Raw genomic sequence first — 19,362 nt, 5'->3', positions numbered from 1 at the left:
TTCATAGCTTTCAAAGCTCATAAACTGGAAAATTAATGATGAAAAATCCACCCCATCCCATGTGAGCCGGTCAGTTTTGACTGGATTAGAGGGGCAGGTGATGATGGCATACATGGTATTTGTAACGTCTCTTTATAACCTGTGCAGTCACTGTTGCATTACAGAGAAGCCCCCCCCCCAGCTGTGGGACCTTAAATACCACAGTCACAATTTGCTTGAGTTACTTGGCATCCTGTGACATTTTAAGTTCTCAGATGCTGATGGTCCCCTGATCTACTGGCAGAATGACACTTTTGTGCAGGTTATAGCACACTTACATGTTATTCTAAAAATGCAACACTTGAACACAGTTTAAAAGAGCTCACTGCAACTGTTCAGCTCTGTTACAAGACACCAGAAACATGCGTGTAATGTACTTCATATGCCTTTTATGCCTCTGAAATCTTGGTGACTTTTACGTCAGTTAAAATGTAAAGCTATGAAGGGAAACTAACTCTGGCCACAGGTGGGGCCCTCCCAGCCATCTTTGCAGATGCAGGTGAAGGTGTCTCCTCCTCCTACGCAAGTTCCACCGTTGGAACAAGGACTAGAGGCACATGTGCTGTTCTTGGCTGTGGGAAGAGAGAAAAAGCATTAGTCAAGGTCACAGAGATGCACCAGATTGTTAAAAACAGGGAATAGAAAATACACAATAAATCAAGAATGAACTGAAATTGAAAAGTGTGCGAGGACCTTGTGTTTCCCCAGCATCACTGACTCACTGAATTCAATGCCGTCAGGAACAGAAGGCTTGTAAATAGTTTTCGATCTTCTCTAAATTTAGTCTTAAAAGTAGAAATTGCAAGACAGTCCGTGCCGACTTACCTACTTGAGCCGATGATTGTTTGTTTCACATATACTTATTTTCTATATGGTACAGTGAATGCTGGTGGAAGACCCTTAATCTGAATTGATTTAAAGCCAAGCTTTGACAGCATGGCATCCTTGTACGCTAACTACTGTGTGAACGAGAGACAGAAAAATGGCAAAAAGAATAAATGGGATATAAGTCAAAAATATCTCGTTGTACTACTTTGATCTAATTTGTTGGGATTTTTCAGATTCTTATAATGATCTTATTATAAAGATACAGACTATCTGCAAAGGTGTAAGCAGCATCATCAATCATCAGCTTCCTCGAATAGTCAGCATCCTGAGGCCTCACCTGTGTTGCATGTGTTTCCTCCCCAACCAGGTGGGCAGGCACAGCGGAAGGCATCCCCGTGGTCGTAGCAGGTGCCTCCATTACTGCAGGTGGTTGCATCACACTGGCTCTCGCCTGGCCAGGATTACACAGAAACAGAGAGGTCACATGCCATCTTCAGAGGACTATTCATATCATCAGTAAGAGAGGATCATTCTTGTGATCCAATGTGCTCTGTGTCCAAGCTGTGCTAACGCGTTTTAGCTGTCAAAACATGTAAAGAATGGTAGAACGGTGGAGTCGGGGCAGCAGCAAGCTCCGAAACATAAACACACACATTAACACAGAGACGACATAACTCACGGGAATGACAGGTCTTGCCCTTCCAGTTGTCGGCACACTCGCAGTTGAAGTCGTTCACCAGGTCGACGCAGCGCCCACCATTCTTACACGGGTTGTGTCTGCACTCATTGACATCTGAGGGAGGCGGAAGATTTACATGATTCGATCTTTACCACGCCGTCCTCTATTTAGAGCAAAGTAACGCACATGGGGGCCAGCAGGAGCTCTACCACAGGCATTGCTTTTGTTTAAAATGCTGCACAGACTGGCTGACAAGGTGAATAACCGCAGGCGAGGAACTCACCGAGGTCGCAGAGTCGACCCTCCCAGCCATCAGGACAGAAGCACTGGAAGGAGTTCACGCCATCGATGCAGGTGCCTCCGTTTCCACATGGGTTGTTGATGCAGTCGTTTATATCTGAGGAAGTACAGGAGAAAGTTTGATAGACAGAACATTTTCAGCATAGATTTTTGGTGACACTTTTAATTATTCAAAAACGTATTTGTGTTTTGCAGGAAAAACACTAACTAAGTCTTTCATTTCAGTTGTGGGTATGATCTTAAACCTCCGACACCAATGTCTCTACGTACTTTCATGACAGTACATGCCACTGAAACCCGGATCACACACGCAGCTGAAGTTGCCCGCTGGCTGGCTGATGCAGCGTCCTCGTGGACCACAGACGTTGGAGGAGATGTGCCGCACTCCAGCTGAGTCATTGGTCGCTATGGCAACAGTGCAGCTGTCAATGACTGCAAGAATAAGAAAAAAAAAAACAAAAAAAAAAAACAACCGTTCAAATTCATTAATTTTCTTTGACATAATGGTGTGCTCAATGTCGGTGCATTGAGACGACTTCGGTCACCTTGACACGGGGTGGTCTGGCAGTTCTCCTTCAGTCGTTCACACGTCTTTCCGTCGTAGCCGTCAGGACATGCGCAGTAGAAGTCCTGGTCCATACTGTGGCACTTGGCCCCGTTCTCACAAGGGTTTGGATCACAAGCATCTGATGGGGACCAGCTAGGGATCTGAGGAAATCAAGAGGGGAGGAACATTTACAACAATGGATTAAATTAATGCGGGTTCATCATCATAAGTGACACCTTTCGCATTACACACCGAATAAACACCCAGCTCTGTTGTTCATCACATTGAGCCAATTGTTTTGTTTCTGGGAAGCAACTTTCCTGTTTTGGATTTTGGATCGGTTGAGCTGCTTTCAGCATCGGCATTGTTTCCACCAGCAGACAACGCTTTAAACAAAAAAAAAAGCTCTGAAAACCCATTGTCCAGCACCAAACATGCAGACAGACAGCAGTTAAATACTTCACTGTGTTCACCAGCTAGTCACTAACTTCAGCAGTTGGAGGAGACCAAAACGGAGCTGAAACAAGGGTAAATATTTGGATGGTGGGTGTCCAGAAACAAGACTCCAAATGAATGTTTATGTCACTCCATGTCTACTGGAAATTCTTAACCAACATGTTCACCATAACAACTTAGTTTGGTAAAAAATATGTCAACAGCTTGTTGCCTTGCCAAAAAAGAATCTATTAACACGGGTTTGACAGGACAGTAAGTGTTTATCCGTGGAAAGTAGTTAAAACTTAATTTGATCAAAATGCGCCAACACACTCCTCTACGAGTGCTTACTGACATGTACAGACCTCTGGTGCCATTGAGCAGCTCCACTGGATCAGACGGATCAGCCCTTCCTAAAGGGCACTGGGACTGTAGTTGTGAGAGGTGATCAAGCCACCTGAGCTCGCCACAAGCCTGCCTCTGTAGACTACTGCTGCCACACTGACTCAATTTACCAAACATCCCCACCTCGGTAAAATGGTTCTTATTATCAAAACAAATGAAGATGCTGGTGAAGCCACACATGCAATGGAGAAAGCTGATCTAAAGTCTGTGTAGGTGAGCGGCTTAGCTTGGCTCAAGCCACCGCCGCTGTTCAGAACAAATCAAAGGTAAGTGGACGAGCAAAGTAAGCCTCAGAAACTTTCCCTAAGCTCATCAAGGGAATCCATGCTTTTGGTTTCACATCTCTGCCCTGCTTAATCTTGCAAGATTATTCTGCGACAGAAGCCTGGCAGAGGACAGAGTGTGTGAAACTGAGCAGGCAATAGAGAGAGAGAGCCCCATTATGAGGGCAAATGTTGACTCAGGTCCAACATCATGCAGAGCCACAGTGAATATAATAAAGATAAATCATCTGTCATACCACCATGACACAGAAAGAACCCAACTGGAGGCCATGGTGACATATTTTGCCATTTCTACATGCTGGAATACAGAGGTTGGAGTGAAAATGTCTCAGTTTATGTAAACAGAAGCCTACTGTGCATAAACTCTGGGTTGCAACCCTTTGCCATTTAAGGTGCTGAACAAGGGACTTAGAGTAGGGCAACAGGATGGGTGAAGTCTGTGGTCACACTCCGTTTATTTTACCCCAAGTGATTCAGGGCCAGATACATTTTTTTTCTTCAGTATTTACATGCGTGTGGTCAGAGGATCGTGTCTGAGGGCAAGAGCGTCTATAAATCTTCAGCACATTAACGTTCACAGCACAAGAGGCGTTCTTCATTGTGACAGACAGGCTGAGGTTCAAACCACACAGAAGTTTCAGATATTTTACTTGTGGTGAATAAGTTCATTCTGCAAAAATAGACTTTTTGATGATCGCTTGTATAGCAACAACTGTAGAATATTTAACATAACCGTGAATCAATGACTAGCAACTAATCAATTTAAGACGTTGGATTTTCTTAAAGGTACTTCAAAAATTTGAAGTGACAACTACAAATACAAACAATAAATCCAAATGTGAGATATTTTACTCAAAATAAATGTCAACCTGCTGGTTGTGCACGAGTAAAAGTCAGGGGATAATCAGTGTCATTGGGGACATTGGGGATGTCTGTACTACCTTCCAAGTTAATCCATCCAGTTGGTGTTACGATATTTTAGTCTGAACTGACCGTCGCTGACCGACCGCTACCCACTGAGTCACGCTGCTAGCAGGGCTAATAATGCAAATCAAGCCTTTTTTGGGTTGACTCTCCAAATAAATCGAACAAACAAAGGGGAAACAAAGGACTTGTGCAGAATTCATGAGATGCTTCTGTGTGATCCAGACAAGCATGTCACCTACTACGATAGTAAATGTGGCTCCTCTGCATTTCCACTGGGATTCACTTTGTCCTGAAGCAATCATTCAGATCAGGAATTAGGCAAAAGCACCGTCACACAACCACACCTTCATGGACTTGAGAAACGATCCTAATCAGAGAAATGTGATGCTGGAGGAGTTGTAGTTTTGGCCCTGGAGGGCATAGGAGGCATTAGAGCGCTGTAGTATGTGGGCAGAAATCCAGCGTCACCTCGTTCAGAGAGGCTCATATTTATAGTAGAGATGCTAAAACAGGATTGGCTCCTGACCAGCAATGTCCTCCATTCAGGGCCCAAGAGATGCCGTGAAGTGTCGGTTTCCTCACTGCTAACCTACATTAGCTTCAAACATACACTTCGGATATAAAGGGCTGCAGCAAGGACACCAATATGTAATGCTTGCATGAAAAAAAAAAAAATAAAATCAATTACAACAGAAGTTTGATATGAAACCTGGTCCTGGCTTACACGGCTAGGAACTTACTACATAACTTTGAGGCAGATCAAAGCAATATTTTGGCACACTGCGATGGACAGTTGGCTTAGACCACTGTGTTGTAATGACTACTGTAGTTTGTGTATTTGCATAGCATCACAAGTCACTTGTAATTTTTCCACAATCCAAATGGCTTTCAAGTAAGTACGAATATTTTTCACCTTATCATCACTATCATCGTGGCTTGCTGAGAGTTTCAACAATGTTTTCTTTAGATTGTATGATTTTATTGGCATGACTTCCAACAGTTCAGTGGTTGCTAGAAAAACTTTTTTTTTTTCTTTTTTTTTTTTTAATTTGAAAAGTGTTTATTCTCTGTATTTTTAGTGGGAAAGGAGTGCCAGTCTAAGAGGTGCTGAGGCATGTATCACTACTCGATTCCAAATGCTATAAAAAAGAAGTTACCACCAGCTTTGTGAACCATCACCGCATCCACCATAATCCATCGCTGTGACCCGTGGAACATGAGACTCACCTCACACAGCTGTCCTGCAAACTCTGCTGGGCACTGACACACAAAGCCTCCCAACACTGCGTGACACTGGCCGCCATTCTGGCATGGTCTGCTATCACACTTGTTCCTCTGGATTTCACAGTGAATGCCCACAAAACCTGGAGGACACTGGCAGTGGAAGCCCCTCGGGCCCTCCTAGAGGAAACACACGGAGAAATGAAGCTGTCACGAGGCAGTAGGTGTGTGCTGCGTGGACTGTGTGGAAGTCTCCAAGCACACCTGCTTATTTTGGTTCATATATGAGCAGCTGGGTTAAGTTGAATATAGATTCGAGTTCAAACATCCATACCTTGCATGATGCTCCATTCTGGCACTGACCATGGCAGCCATTGATGTCTGAATAGGAGAATACACAACGTTTTATTGTTAAACTTTAGGACATTTGATAGTTTCCATATAGAAATGAATGCATAAATTAATGAATGGCCCAAGAATTATCAGGTGCAATTTACAATGTGGGATGTGCACAGATTAAGTCACAGTTTGGAAAAGAAATAACTAGTAAGCCAAGAGGCTTCCAGACAGATTGTACAGATTGTAACTGGGCATGCATTGGATCCAGCGAGAGGAACTGGGCATGCAAGTTCAGCCATGATGGCACAGCTGTAGCTTCAGTTTGCCAAAGCAAGAAAGGAACAGGTTACCACATGTGGGAAGGTGAGTAACACCAAACTACGCCTACAGTATGTTACGTGTCCTGGGAGTGAGAGGAGGTATTTGAAAGTAGCCAGAAGAAGTGGACGGCAGTGGGAGGACAGATATTTAGAGGTGACCTTTAAGGGAGAAATACTGACTGATGTCACAGTTTTTTCCGGTCCATCCCTTAAAACAGTCGCAATGATATCCGCCAATCAGATTTTTGCAAGAGTAAGCGTTCACACAGGGAGGCTTTCCTGCACACTCATTTGCATCTGTGAAGGCAGGATGTAGAAGGAGTCCATCAATTGAAACTCACCAAGGAAAGGACAGAGACAAAGAACAGAGACCAGAAATCCAACCACTGAAGCCCAGCAAACAAACAACATTTTTTTTTTTTTTTACAAGAACGGGTACCATTGCTATTGGATGATGAAATGTTGTGGCCAATGACGGAGCTCAAATTGGAGTCAAAACCTCAACCAAAATAAATTTACATCAGGCATTGCAATAATAAATCGCTTTTCAAGGGTTTATTGAAGAACTATTCAATTTACCCCCTTACACAGATCAATAATGCACAACTTTAGGGAAAAATAGAATGACTGGTTTATAGTAGTGATTATTTGATTAACTATATAATCTATGAAATCCAGAGAAATGGTTAAAAATGCCCATGCTGCATGTTATACTCTCCACCTATATGTACAGCCTCTGTCTATATTGTAATCTGTCCCATGGAACTGATGATAAAATGATCATATAATACAATATGGATGCATATTGTAATGACACGTGATATAAAGTAATTCCTGCTGTGTGAAAAATCACATCTGACCCAATATTATCAATGAAAATGTTTTTGTTGGCGGCAGGTCTTGCGTACCGTAAAACTCAACAATGAAACGCGTCTATAAAGTTTCACAGAACTCATCAATAAAAGCCCCAGAGAAACAACAGCTGACACATGATAGGTTGTGTTTTTTTTTCAACTGTTCGATACGGCTGAAATGAGTGCAAAGTACAGTTTCTCCCACAAACGCTCACCAGCACCAAAGACATCAAAAGAGTTACAACAAAGAAAAGCACTGCTGCTCAAATATTCAAAGGAAAAAGGGGGGGGGGGCAGTCTGCAGGGAGTCCTGCTGTGCTCACTCACACACCTGTCTTCTCTCTGAAATCCTAAACTCCACACAACACACACACACAATCGCCAGGTAAGACAGGAGGCCAATGACTGCCTGTAAGCTGAGATCTGAGCTGGTAAGATGACACTGAACTCTTGGGATCTCTTTCCTACCTTCAACCCCCCCCACCCCCACCCCACACACACACGCTTCACACACACCCCAACTTTGTTTACCGGTCGTAATCCATTTCCTGGCTTCACGGCGGTCACGTCCGCTTGTCGGGACGGGAGCGATATAGAAACGAATGCCACCGTCAGCGACAAACAAACAGCCGGATATAGACACACTAGTAGCTCATAAAGTCATTGAGAAAAAAAAAAGGGGGGGGGGCATGCAGCTGCCAGCTTGTCCAGGATATTGACAGCTTGTACTCTGGCCATGGGGCTCAGGTTGCTAGTTGCCAATTTTAATTCAAAAACACATTTATTCTGAGCAGTGAGCAATTCTGTGTCTGTGTCTGTGTCTGTGTCTCAGGGGCCATTTATTTGTTTTAGGAGTACAAATGCTGGAAATACCACGTTAGGTACAAATAACAAGAACAGAACCTGAATCTCACCTATCTGGCAGGTCTTTCCCTCCCACTGTGGGGGGCACACACACTCGAAGCCGTCCTCCAGGTCAACACAGGTTCCACCCTGAGCACACGGACTGGAGGCACACTCGTCCAAATCTGAGAAAAACACACATTTCAGTCCCGACTTATTCCTGACCATGTTTACCACATTTCTAGAAAACGATGGATTTTGGGCATCAATAAGACGATTGTGACATTTCTCTCAAAGTGAAGGCTAGTGGATGCTGACCATGAGTGAGTTTGGTCAATAAATATTTATTCCACATGGAAGAATTCTGTAATGTCTACAAAAGAAGTAGCTGAGGGTGAGGTACGCAACTAAACAGAGAGGAAGGAGTGGAGATGATAGAAAGCAGTGCAGTGACTCACTGTTGGCACAGGTCAGTCCCTCCCAGCCCGGCGGACACTGGCACTCGAATCCTGTGGGAGACTCGTGGCATGTACCACCGTTGGCGCAAGGATCGGAAACACAGGCGTGCTCGGCTGGCGGAGAGAAGGGGGAGTGGTCAAAGAAAAACAAACTAAGACGTTACTCTCAATTCTTACAGATTAGGGTTCTGGTGCGGGCTCTCTCTCACCTATCTCACAGTTCTTGCCGGAGTATCCCTGTGGACAAGTGCAGTGGTACTCATCTGGTTCTGTGTTCATGCAGGTTCCTCCGTTGACACAAGGCTGGTGGCGGCCGCAGTAATTCAGATCTGGAGACAAATTTAGAGACACCAAGACGCTAACTGAGTGATTTCACCCATATAGGATCACATCTACACATTAGATTTGAGGACAGCACAGCACAAATCCTGCCTAGATAATGTGTAAAAAATTACCCACCTACGGTACCAATACCGTCTTATTCACTGTGTGATATGCTTTATCAATGTTTGTCTACATGAGTCTCGTTACTACGCTGTTCCAAAAACAAATTCTATGGTCTTGAAGTGTTGAACCAAAGTTGCAAAAGCTAGTCAGTTTTCTAGTATCTTAAACAATTTTCCAGAAAATCAGTTAAATAAAACGCAAATGGATCCACTACTCTTACGCCAATATTTGGCAGGAGCATTGAGATGAACAGCTGGTACCCCCCAATTTTAATTCTTCAGTTGTTTGCTATTAAATTGCTGCAGAAGATGGTGGAATGAGATGACGACCAAAACCGCAACAATGCTAACATCAGTGTTGGCTTAAGTAAGAAAAAATAAAACTTCTCTAAATACGCTTTCAAAACCTTTGGAGATTTCAGTGCCACCTGCAACTGTGCCTTTAGACTTTTTGAAGTGGATTGACCCTGTTTGAAGGTTCCGGTTTCACCATTTTATCCTGTTTGCGCCGGAAGCTTGGAAGAATCTTTACTCGGTAGAGAGCGCCAGCTGTCATCTTTGACAGGGAGCACAGAGTGTTTTCTCAACCACTCTGTTGCACTGCATTGTGATAAAGGTTTTACACTATTTACAGGGTACAGCCAAGTGGTTAAGTTGCAGTTATCATTCGGTTATATAGTCCGTTTTCTGCCCCCCCCTCCACCCATCTACAAAAAAGAAAAAAAAAAAACTTAACTAAACCCTATTTGATCCCTGCACACCATCCCAAGGCTAAAGGCCAGGTCACCCTAAAGGCTGGTAAATAAAAGAGCAGGGATCTGTCTCCACTGGGGATCTTAGGACCCATTCTCATCCCCCGAAGAGCCCTCAGTGACGAAGGGATGTGGGGGGATCGAGTGTCCCTGCTGCTGCTCAGATCTCACAGGCGGTAAAACTATCCAGCTGCTGTCCTCCAGTCAGAGAGAATGAGGAGTAAAGACAACTCAGGCCTCATTCTTGTGATAACTGACAATGATAAACTATTCTATCCTTGCCACAGTGGAGATGCAAGGAAGAGATACTGTATTGGGCAATATTGTTGAAAAATTCCAATTAATGAGTTATGAAAACGGACCTGAAGACCATTTCACTAATCGTCCCATCCTGCAGCTCTACTCATGTTTAAGAAGAGCCTTAAAACTGAATATGCCTCTGAATGCTTTTGAGTTCCACGACACCCCAATTCCAACAGCTCTCCACATTTTTAAACTGCTCAACAACAGAGACTGGGGGCCTGTTTTAAAAGCCAAAAAACACTAATGATAGAGCAGCTTTTCCATTGCAGTATTTTACATGGTGATGTTGCTTCTTCAAAAGTCTGTTCCATCTCTGCTCTGACTAGCTTGCTCACTTGTTACTCATCAAAAGCAAGCAGCTGTAGCCTGAGGGGATGTGCAGGATGAGAGCAGCAGCTCTGCAAGCGTCTTGTGTGGGGGCGGCAATGAAATAAAACAAACTTTTCCATACCTTTATCGCACAGCAGGCCGCCCCAGTTCCTCTCGCAGTTGCACTGCCAGGGCAAGTTGCAGGTCCCGTGGATGCATCCAGGATAAAGCGCGCATTCATCGCAGAACTGACCCTGCCAGCCATAGTTACACCTGTCAAAGTTAAACACAGACACCCAAACATGACCATAAATCATTTCCGTCATCTAATCCCTCTACCTGCTTTCTGAAGAATTCCTGCTTTTTCTCTCATTGGCTGTCATGTTCATTTCTTTGCACCGTCTCTGACATGATCTTTCTCTAAAAGCAAAAATGTTCTGTACAGGGGAAAAGAGGGTCGTATTTGTTTCCAACTGCTGCCGTGCCGTGTCCGATTCAGGATTCAGATCACTGGATTGCTAAAGGTGCAAGGAGAGTCCACTAGTGGCTCAATCGAGCCCTCGGATGCAACCTGCCCGACAGTGGAAACACACTCAATACTGTATCTGCTCATGTCAACCTATCCCACGGCCTCCAGCCAACTAATCTTAGTGGAGGGTGACATTCCAGGGCAGGAGGGGTTAAGAATACTTCCAGCGGCTCCCGCGCTCAGGTTAGAGTCTGGGTCTGAGGGCTACGAGGGTGGCACAGTAGTTCTGAGAGCGGGTGGCTGGAGACAACTGTGTGTATACAGTGTATATGTGCACACGCCTGCAGCTTCAGGACAGCGCTCGGCTATTCCAAGGCTGTGGTGTCGTCGAGCCAGCTGTCTTGTCAATTGACTGCTATTTTGAGTCTCCTGCAGACGGCACCGCTGTCTCTCAGAGATGAGGTCTTTGGAAATCTCTGCCATTCTCAGGCAGGGGGGGGGGGGTAAAGGGGGCATCAGGGAATACTTGGCATGCTCCTTCCACTGTATATGATTAGCTTCAGAGGGTCTGACAGCAAAGAAGCAATAACACCAGCAGAACTTTGGCGAGGAGGCTCGGTTACTGCTTTTTAAGCTTCAAGGTATCAAATTCTTTAATTTAATTCTTGGCCATATTAATATCATAATCACTCATTGACCCCTTATGGGTGTAGGTGTGATGTTTCTTCCAACTTCTTGGAATGCTGAAGTTACCAAGTCATTGAAAAATGTGCTACACTGCTAACCCAAGTAATCCTTGGGACACAGCAAGCCTTTGGCAAATATGTCAGAACAAGCCTCATGTGTGCTAATAAAAAAAAGTAAAAAAAACTCAATGCAGCAGTCAAACAACTGGCATGAAGCAGCTTTTGTGTTTCTTAAAAGGCCTGTGGCAGACAGGGCAAAGCCTATAAAACTGTGATGAAATAAAAGGGAGTGAAAGGAGATGGCCCGGGATTTAATGCCAGCTTTCTGTGACCTGAGGCTTCATTAAATGCATGCCACTGCAGGAAGATTCTTAACTGCTGCTCTTCTATTCATGCCACCTTTCCTGACTGGGACTTGACATTTCATAAGAATAAAAGGTGCTTCCCCCTGTTGTCTGCCTGCTCACTGGAATAAAGATGAAGTGCAAGGATCACGGCAGACGCAAAAAAAAAATGTGAAGCAGTTTCCTAAAACTGGTCATCCCGTTATTTCTTGGCTCCTAGCCAAACCCCCTTTTTTCTTATTAATGGGAGGCAAGTGTCTCTTTTTCCATCTGGCAGGTGGTGGAGGGGGAGGGGGTTTTACAAATGATGACAGGATGTACAACATCCTGGAAAGGTGGACCTATGGAGACATTCTACGTCACTTTATCCAACTGTCATTTCCACTTTGGGAAATGTACATAACGCAGTGGGATACTCATTTCCTTTCCTGCCCCCTGCCCTTCAAGGAGGACTGCAATGCGGATGGCAAGGGGATATGACAATTCCCAGCACGTTTACAGTGGTCAAATTCACACACCGACAACCTCCCTTCCTTTGGTCCGGGCCGCAGAGAGCTGATGAGATGCTTGGTATTCTGTGGAGGATTTCAGGTGGCTAAAAATACAAGGCGGCAGGCGTGGCATTGCCCTTTTCTTCTGAACCGAGGTGGAGATGCCCACAAGGGAAGAATCATTCTTTTGTTTAGTGCAGATTTAGCTGGAAAACTGGTCTAGTTTGGAGCAAGACTAACACCTCTACACTTGCCTTTTCAGTTGTTACAGAAACAACCTACCTATTGCAAACGGACCAAACCAAAATTAAAACTGCATTTGCAAAATGACACATAAAGCAGCAGGAAATGTAATTTTGCCTCGATAATACCAGTTCTTCAAAAGAAATAAAAGCTCCTGAATAAAAAAAAAATATGTCTTAACAGTCACATTTCTATATATGAGACAGACAGATATTCCTGCTAAGCTTACTTGCATTCCCCAGGGACAGAGCAGCTGCCATGTAACAAGTTGCAGCCTTGCTTGCAGATTGCTGAGAAAAAGAAAGAAGACAGAGAGACAAGAGAAAAAAAAAAAAACATATAATAGGTGATATTTTAATTCCATTGGGAAATGCATCACTATGTTTCTTCACATAAAAACACATTATTCTTTCAGAAAAAAAAGGGCCGGGGAGAAGTGGGGGATGATAAGGGAGGTGACGGGATGGAAAGGTGGGAAGAGGAGAGGCTTGTTTGTTTGCCATCTTTCTAACAAGTGCAACAAGACGTGAGAATTCATGGCACTCTGACCAGGGTTCGGGGGGGGCGAGGACGGGACAACTTTATAGCCTGCATGTACAACACTTAAAAACAACCCAGCCCCTCTCCTCCCCCTTCCTCTTTTCACCCTTCGTCTTCTAAGGTCAGTTGGGTGATTTATTGAGGCCCCCCACTCTCTCTGACACCACCCACAAGCACGACCCCAGCGCTGCTACACTTTAACATAAGCAGGCAGCGCATGTTGCCTTTCAACCACCCTTTTCAAATGGTCCTTGGAAAGACTTTCTCTTACCTTTACTTACGTATACTGCTGTGCATTCTTACGTTACTTTAAATCCTGATGATGCAACGCTTATGAAAACCTGATGCTACAGCCAAGTGAGTGCAGTGCTCAGTGTAAGCTCACTACTTTCAGCAAAGAATCAGAGCACTTGGCGCACTAAGTTGAGTTAAAAAATAAATAAAGTTTGAAATGAATGATCGTTTTAATTTAAAAACTTACAGATTTTTTTAATTAATTGGTTAATTTCAAAGTCAAATCTTTGAATGACACGCTGTAAACACAGTAAATCCTCCAACTTAAGAAGCTAGAATCAGTGCATTTTTGGCATTGTGGTTTGAAATATGACAAACAAATCGATTCATTTTCTATCAGTGACTTATCAGTTTTTGTAAATGTAGAAAGAAGGTCACATGGACACAGGACATTAGCTTTAAAATCTCACCTGTCCTGCAGTCCTTGTCCATCCAGCCATCCAGGCACACCTGGGCCCCTGAAGGCTCGCAGCGATAGTGGCCAAAGTAGTCGTCACGGGGAACACACAGCTTATTGCACTTGTTGCTATAGTAGTTCTCGTCACATCGCACTCTGATACGATAGAGGAGGCGAGCCACCGGCCCGTCGTGCAGGATGGTCTGCCAGGGGTCGCCCGGGTTGATCATACCAGCATGAATGCTGCGTTCGATCAGCAGCTCCTCCTCACCTGAAACAAAAAAAAAAAAACAGATTAGGACAAAGCCACTACGTCAAGTTGTGAATATAGAGAGATCTGCTAGTCGGATATTTCCCTCAGGAGTTGGTAGAGACCAAAACAGAGCTAAAATGGGGTGAATATTGAACTACTCACCAGAAACATTAATCCAATAAAAAGCTAATGTTGCTCCGTAACTGCAGGATATGTAAATAGGCAACTGCTTACCTTGATATGTTCCCCATATTAACTTAAAAAGTGGTGATATGTCACTGTACTGTTTACAGAGCTTTTTGGAAATTTGTTTCAGAAATCGGTGATTCCAACTTTGATGACTAACTTTTGCTTGGGTCATTCTACTCACTAAACAGATCAGAAGATTAAATAAATCATGATCTGGGTGGACTAGCTGAAAATCACAATCCGTTAAAGAACACAAAACTATAAGTTAACAATTAGCTAAATACATTGAAACTGTGGTTTTGCCAGGTTTTCCCTAAAGGTGGAAAAAAAAAAAACAGTGAAACACAACTCAGAGCAGCCACCGTCTTTAGTAACCTGATAAAAATATGTTATTTGAACATACTGCCATCAGAAACGGATGTGGAATCTCCTTTATTCTGATGTAAAGTAACTCCCTCTCAAGATAAAGCAGTGCATTGTTATTCAGCAGACAGACGCTTTGATATCACATTTTGTGTGTGTGTGCGTGTATGTGTGTGTGTGTGTGTGTGTGTGTGTGTGTGTGGAAAGTACCCACTGAATTTTAAGTATGCAATTGAAATTCATTGTCTGCAAATTGATCCATTTTCTGGCGATAGCACACATTACCGATGTCTCTGAGCTCTCTGTATGTGCACTGTCATGTCGGGAGGTTGCTACCGTTTAGCCTCTAGCACACCAACACTCGCTTTAAACATTGTTTGCATCTGTGAGGCTCGCTGCAGCACCAGCTTCCACAAAGAAAGCAATCTTTATCACAGTAGGATCGAAACTGGCAAACAATCTCTATGGAAATAGGGGGTCTGAGATTTCCTTTTTCTCTATGGCTTTGGGCTGCAATGCACCATAGACATTTTCAAGTGAGCAAGCGGGAATACACACACACACACATATATATATGTGCACACACGTGCGCGCGCGCACACACACACACACACACACACACACACACACACACACACACACACCTTCCTTTGCTGGGGACTGACACAATGTCAGACAGAATTAAGCAACAATAACAGAAATAACCTCCGGCAGTTGCCAGATAGAGAACAATGGGCTCCAGGCCCACGCCGGGCTCTGCTACCTCGGTGTCTAAACACTGAGCCCGACCGCCCAGTCCACTCCACTTCCTGCTCGATAAACACAAGGAAAACAGCCGGCTGCCTTTCCTGAGGACACAGGGGGAAGGGGAGAGAGGCACACTGGAGGACATGACGCTGGAGGAGAGGAATCTCAGTGACAGACCAGCACACTGGTGGGTTCTTACGTAGAAAGACAAGAAATGAGGCTGGTGCTGACTCAGGCCGAAGAGCAAGTGTCTTACAGACACACAAAAGATCACCTCAAGGGTTAATCACTGCGTCAATCGACACGTCCAATTTTTTACTTTGAGAAACCATAAAACCCAAAGATGACCAGAGGGATAACAGGAATAGGATCAAATGCATTTCATCCAGTCAAATAACAAAATTGTTGGCCTAGACAACTTTGTCCATAACATAACAGATATACATTACAATAATGGTTGCCTAGAGGGCCTCATGTCTACCTGCTCCTTCTGTCCAGCAGTTTAGGGCACATCATAGAGGATAACATCAGACCGACACTGTCTTCTGTCTTATGTTTGGTTGTTGCATTGGAGAAGAGTCTACTGTAAAATGGTTCTAACCTTTTCAAATTTCAGACCACAATCAAAAATCACATGTACGAATGTCACACATACGTCTTTAGGCTCAATATTTAAAGCATGGGGGTGTGGCAGGATCTGAGCATGTAAAACCTGTTGTGTCTGAGTTTTGACAGGAAGATATTGGTGGACATTCAGTCTTCAGTGCTACTGGATACTTGACCCGATTTATCAGAGTTCTGTACAACCAATTTAGTGGTACGGCTGAAGTGGATCTCACTTTAAACTGAAATCCTCGTTAACAGACGAGATGAGATTGGATCATGATCCGAAACCAAGCTCTCTGATTTCTACAAATGAATTATTTGTTGAGTGATGCATGTGCCAAAAACGAATGAACTAATGAAATAACGAGCGTGATTTGTCCGGCCCACCTGCCAGGCAAAGGCTATGATCACTGCTGCAACTCACTGCGACCTTCTTACAGAGGCTTGCCACTACGAGCAGACTCCCTTGTGATCTTCCACAGAGGTTGAAAGGATCATTTGTTCCAGACGTTTGTGTTTCTTGAACCCATGACATTAAGGTTGAAGTCAGCTGATGTCTGTGCCCTAACTGCAGCCTCAGTGCAACTTTCAAACAGCCTCCAAAACAGGATGAACCAAACGTGCCTGAGCTTCAAAGATGGGTTTCATCAAATTCCCTTCAACATTTTGGCATAAAATGAAAAAAAGGCCCACTTTCATGCTCTGATCTCTGAAATGAATGATTAGCAGAAGTACTGAAATGATTTTATAAGTACTGAAATGTGTTTCTTAGATCTTGTATCCTTCCATCCAAAACACATCTATTTTGCTACCTAATAGCAGTTTGGCTGAGAGTGAGTAGCTGGCAGAAAATCAACTGGATGGTTTCTCAGGAACCATTTAGGCCTTACATTCATCAGACACATCAATACTAATTACTGTAAATGTACACAGTTACTGGAGGCCCACGTGCAGAAACAGAGAATACACAGTCTAATCAAAGCACCATGATGTCAAAATCTATTTCTTCTCCATTGTCTGCATCCACGAGTGGAAGTGCGTTTGATGTTATGGACAAAACAGGATGCAATGACCTCATATAAATAAAGAGCAAGTTTAGACTGGAGAGGACAGTATGGTCCTCAGTATGGTACAAATGCATTCGTGCGCATGCTTGCATACACAGAAAGGTATCAGAGACTCGCGAAAAATGCCACCGTCTCCACAGATCAAAGCTACATCCACATTATAGTCCTCAATGGGTCCTCTTCCTTCCCAGACTGCGCTACTGCTCAGACGGGAACAAGGGGTTGTACAGGAGTCCACCCAGCGGACATAACCAACGGAAAACAGGATACAGCTGGTCAGAAGTGACCGCCAGAGCCAACATAGCTAAGAAGCACCAAGGCTTGTATTCCATATGATTCGACATGCTTTCTACCTGCTGCCTATACTGTTCAAGCACAATCCAAAAAGTTTTATGTATGACATGGAAACACACTGACTGATCTGTAGACGTGAACAGGAAGGCATATACATTCATGATGCAGAGTTAACAATGTTAATCATCAATGAATTATTTCTGGATTAATTGCTCGGTCCATGAAATGTCAGAAAATAATGAAAGACTTTTTTCCACTGACTAAGCTGATCTATTGCCTGATTTTTGCCATCAGTTTGTTTTTTGATTCCGCACCTATAGAAGTTTTTTGGATGTGAGAACCCTATGTGACACATTCTTACTGTAAGTCCTTTAAAACTGCCAACCACATCCACATTTATCTCCATTAATTAGAGTTAATGGAAGCCAAAGCATTGAGATGTGTGTGAAGTTTAGACTTACTGTTGCGTGTGGCGTTGTCCCAGTCCCGGGCCTCTACGATCACCGTGAACGTCCGCTGGAGGAAAAGGAAAAAAAGAAATGAGTCACGTTAATTTGGACAAAACAGCATCTCTATCATGTGCCCAGCACAAAATGTAAGAGTTTACTTATTTCTGTGCAGGAAAGCCTATATGAGAGACCCTTCGGCCATAGGTGGGGTAGGTTTCCATATGTCGCTGCTGCTCTCCTTAACAGCACAAACTTTTATGCATTGTAAAACAGAAGATATTCTCCAAAACAAAAGGCATCCTCAGAATGTACAAAGGTGTTTGCCTGTTTCTGTTTTAATGATATACCTTGAAATAAAACTTGCCACATCTCATTTCATCATTGTTCATGGCAACACGATGCCTCGTCTTCTCTCAGCGACAAAGAGAGGAACATTTAACAGAGGGCCTTTTGTTCCAAAATCAAAATTCACAGAGAATTAAAAATGACTGATGTGTTTGTGTCTAGCCATAGCATAGCAATTCTGCTACAAGCATCAACTCACAAACACACACGCACACACAGAATTATAGAAAAATCAATTTTCATTGCTACTACGCAGTCTCCCCATTACCAGGAGGTGTACTTGAGTTACACTGCCCATGAAACCCAATGATTCAGAGATAGGAGAGCAAGATACAGTAAGTACAACTGTGGGAAGAAGCCAAGAGAAGATGTAGAAGTGAGAGGGAAGGACACAAGGGAACAGCACACTGCCTGGGCTGCACCAACTCTTCCTCTGGCTCGGTATGCAATGTGGTAGCATGAACCTGCATGTACCCCCGCTGGCTAATCAGTGAAGCTTTGCAGCTGTGATACAAAAATCCTTCCAACAAAAGGCATGGAAGCCATAGCATTGAGATGTGTCATGGAGTTCAACTGAGGAAAAAGGCCACAGACCCGCCCAGGTGGTCATGTTGTACATGCAAATTAACTGAAAAAGGTATCAACATGAATACTTTTTTGCTTTTGTTAGCTAGCCTCAGGCCTGGCAGATGTGGCCAAAAAATAATATATTGGATATATTGGAGGATTTATGATTTGAATATTGTTTTCAAGTTATGCCCAACAACAATGCACTGTCAGCGCCAGATGATTTGACTAAGCAGAACAGTTTAATAATTAGTTTCACCACAGATAGAGAAACCAACATCTCCCCTGTTGGCGCTACAGAACATTGTACGGCCAAGAGCTGTTTCTTCCCAAGGCCAAACAGTTAAATACACTTTTAACTGTTATCACCATTGTCGTATATCAACCCAAGCATGCTGTATATACTGTCATGTCCACCTACCCCATGTATATAATGTAATCTGTTTCATATTCGTTCCAGCATCTTTGTACAGTGTGCCATTGTTTTTTTTTGTTTCCAATTGTCATTGTCGCTTTATTGTGGTAGTAAATGTACGTGTACACATGCTTGGCAAATAAAGCAGATTTAGATTCTGAATTTGTGTTTCAACAAGACGCCAGCATGTTGTCAGCAGATTGCTGGTGGCTATAATTGAGCTTAGCAAAACCAGTGGCAAAGGGAAATTGCCATCTTGATTCTGCCCAAAGGGTAAGAAAAAAAAAAAATCCACCTACCAGCACCCCTAAAGA

The 19,362-nt window shown here is 43.6% G+C and overlaps 1 protein-coding gene across 1 annotated transcript in view; it reads right to left on the bottom strand.

Moving 5' to 3' along the window:
* Positions 1–19,362, bottom strand: part of jag2b (jagged canonical Notch ligand 2b) — a 44,052-nt gene that overhangs the window by 7,663 nt on the left and 17,027 nt on the right. The window contains exons 3-18 of the mRNA XM_070849269.1: positions 17,734–17,788; positions 13,767–14,024; positions 12,752–12,812; positions 10,432–10,562; positions 8,689–8,808; positions 8,480–8,593; positions 8,093–8,206; positions 6,505–6,621; positions 6,000–6,046; positions 5,672–5,845; positions 2,392–2,554; positions 2,117–2,278; positions 1,830–1,943; positions 1,547–1,660; positions 1,205–1,318; positions 495–611 (exon numbers count right to left, since the gene is read on the bottom strand). Coding sequence (XP_070705370.1) covers positions 495–611; positions 1,205–1,318; positions 1,547–1,660; positions 1,830–1,943; positions 2,117–2,278; positions 2,392–2,554; positions 5,672–5,845; positions 6,000–6,046; positions 6,505–6,621; positions 8,093–8,206; positions 8,480–8,593; positions 8,689–8,808; positions 10,432–10,562; positions 12,752–12,812; positions 13,767–14,024; positions 17,734–17,788 — 1,975 coding nt within the window. The remainder of the gene's footprint in view (positions 1–494; positions 612–1,204; positions 1,319–1,546; positions 1,661–1,829; positions 1,944–2,116; positions 2,279–2,391; positions 2,555–5,671; positions 5,846–5,999; positions 6,047–6,504; positions 6,622–8,092; positions 8,207–8,479; positions 8,594–8,688; positions 8,809–10,431; positions 10,563–12,751; positions 12,813–13,766; positions 14,025–17,733; positions 17,789–19,362) is intronic.

The sequence above is a fragment of the Pempheris klunzingeri genome, chromosome 18 (assembly GCF_042242105.1).
Source record: "Pempheris klunzingeri isolate RE-2024b chromosome 18, fPemKlu1.hap1, whole genome shotgun sequence".
NCBI classification, from domain to species: Eukaryota; Metazoa; Chordata; class Actinopteri; order Acropomatiformes; family Pempheridae; genus Pempheris; species Pempheris klunzingeri.
Note: the sequence above shows the minus strand (reverse complement) of the source record. Positions and strands in the feature narration are given on the sequence as shown.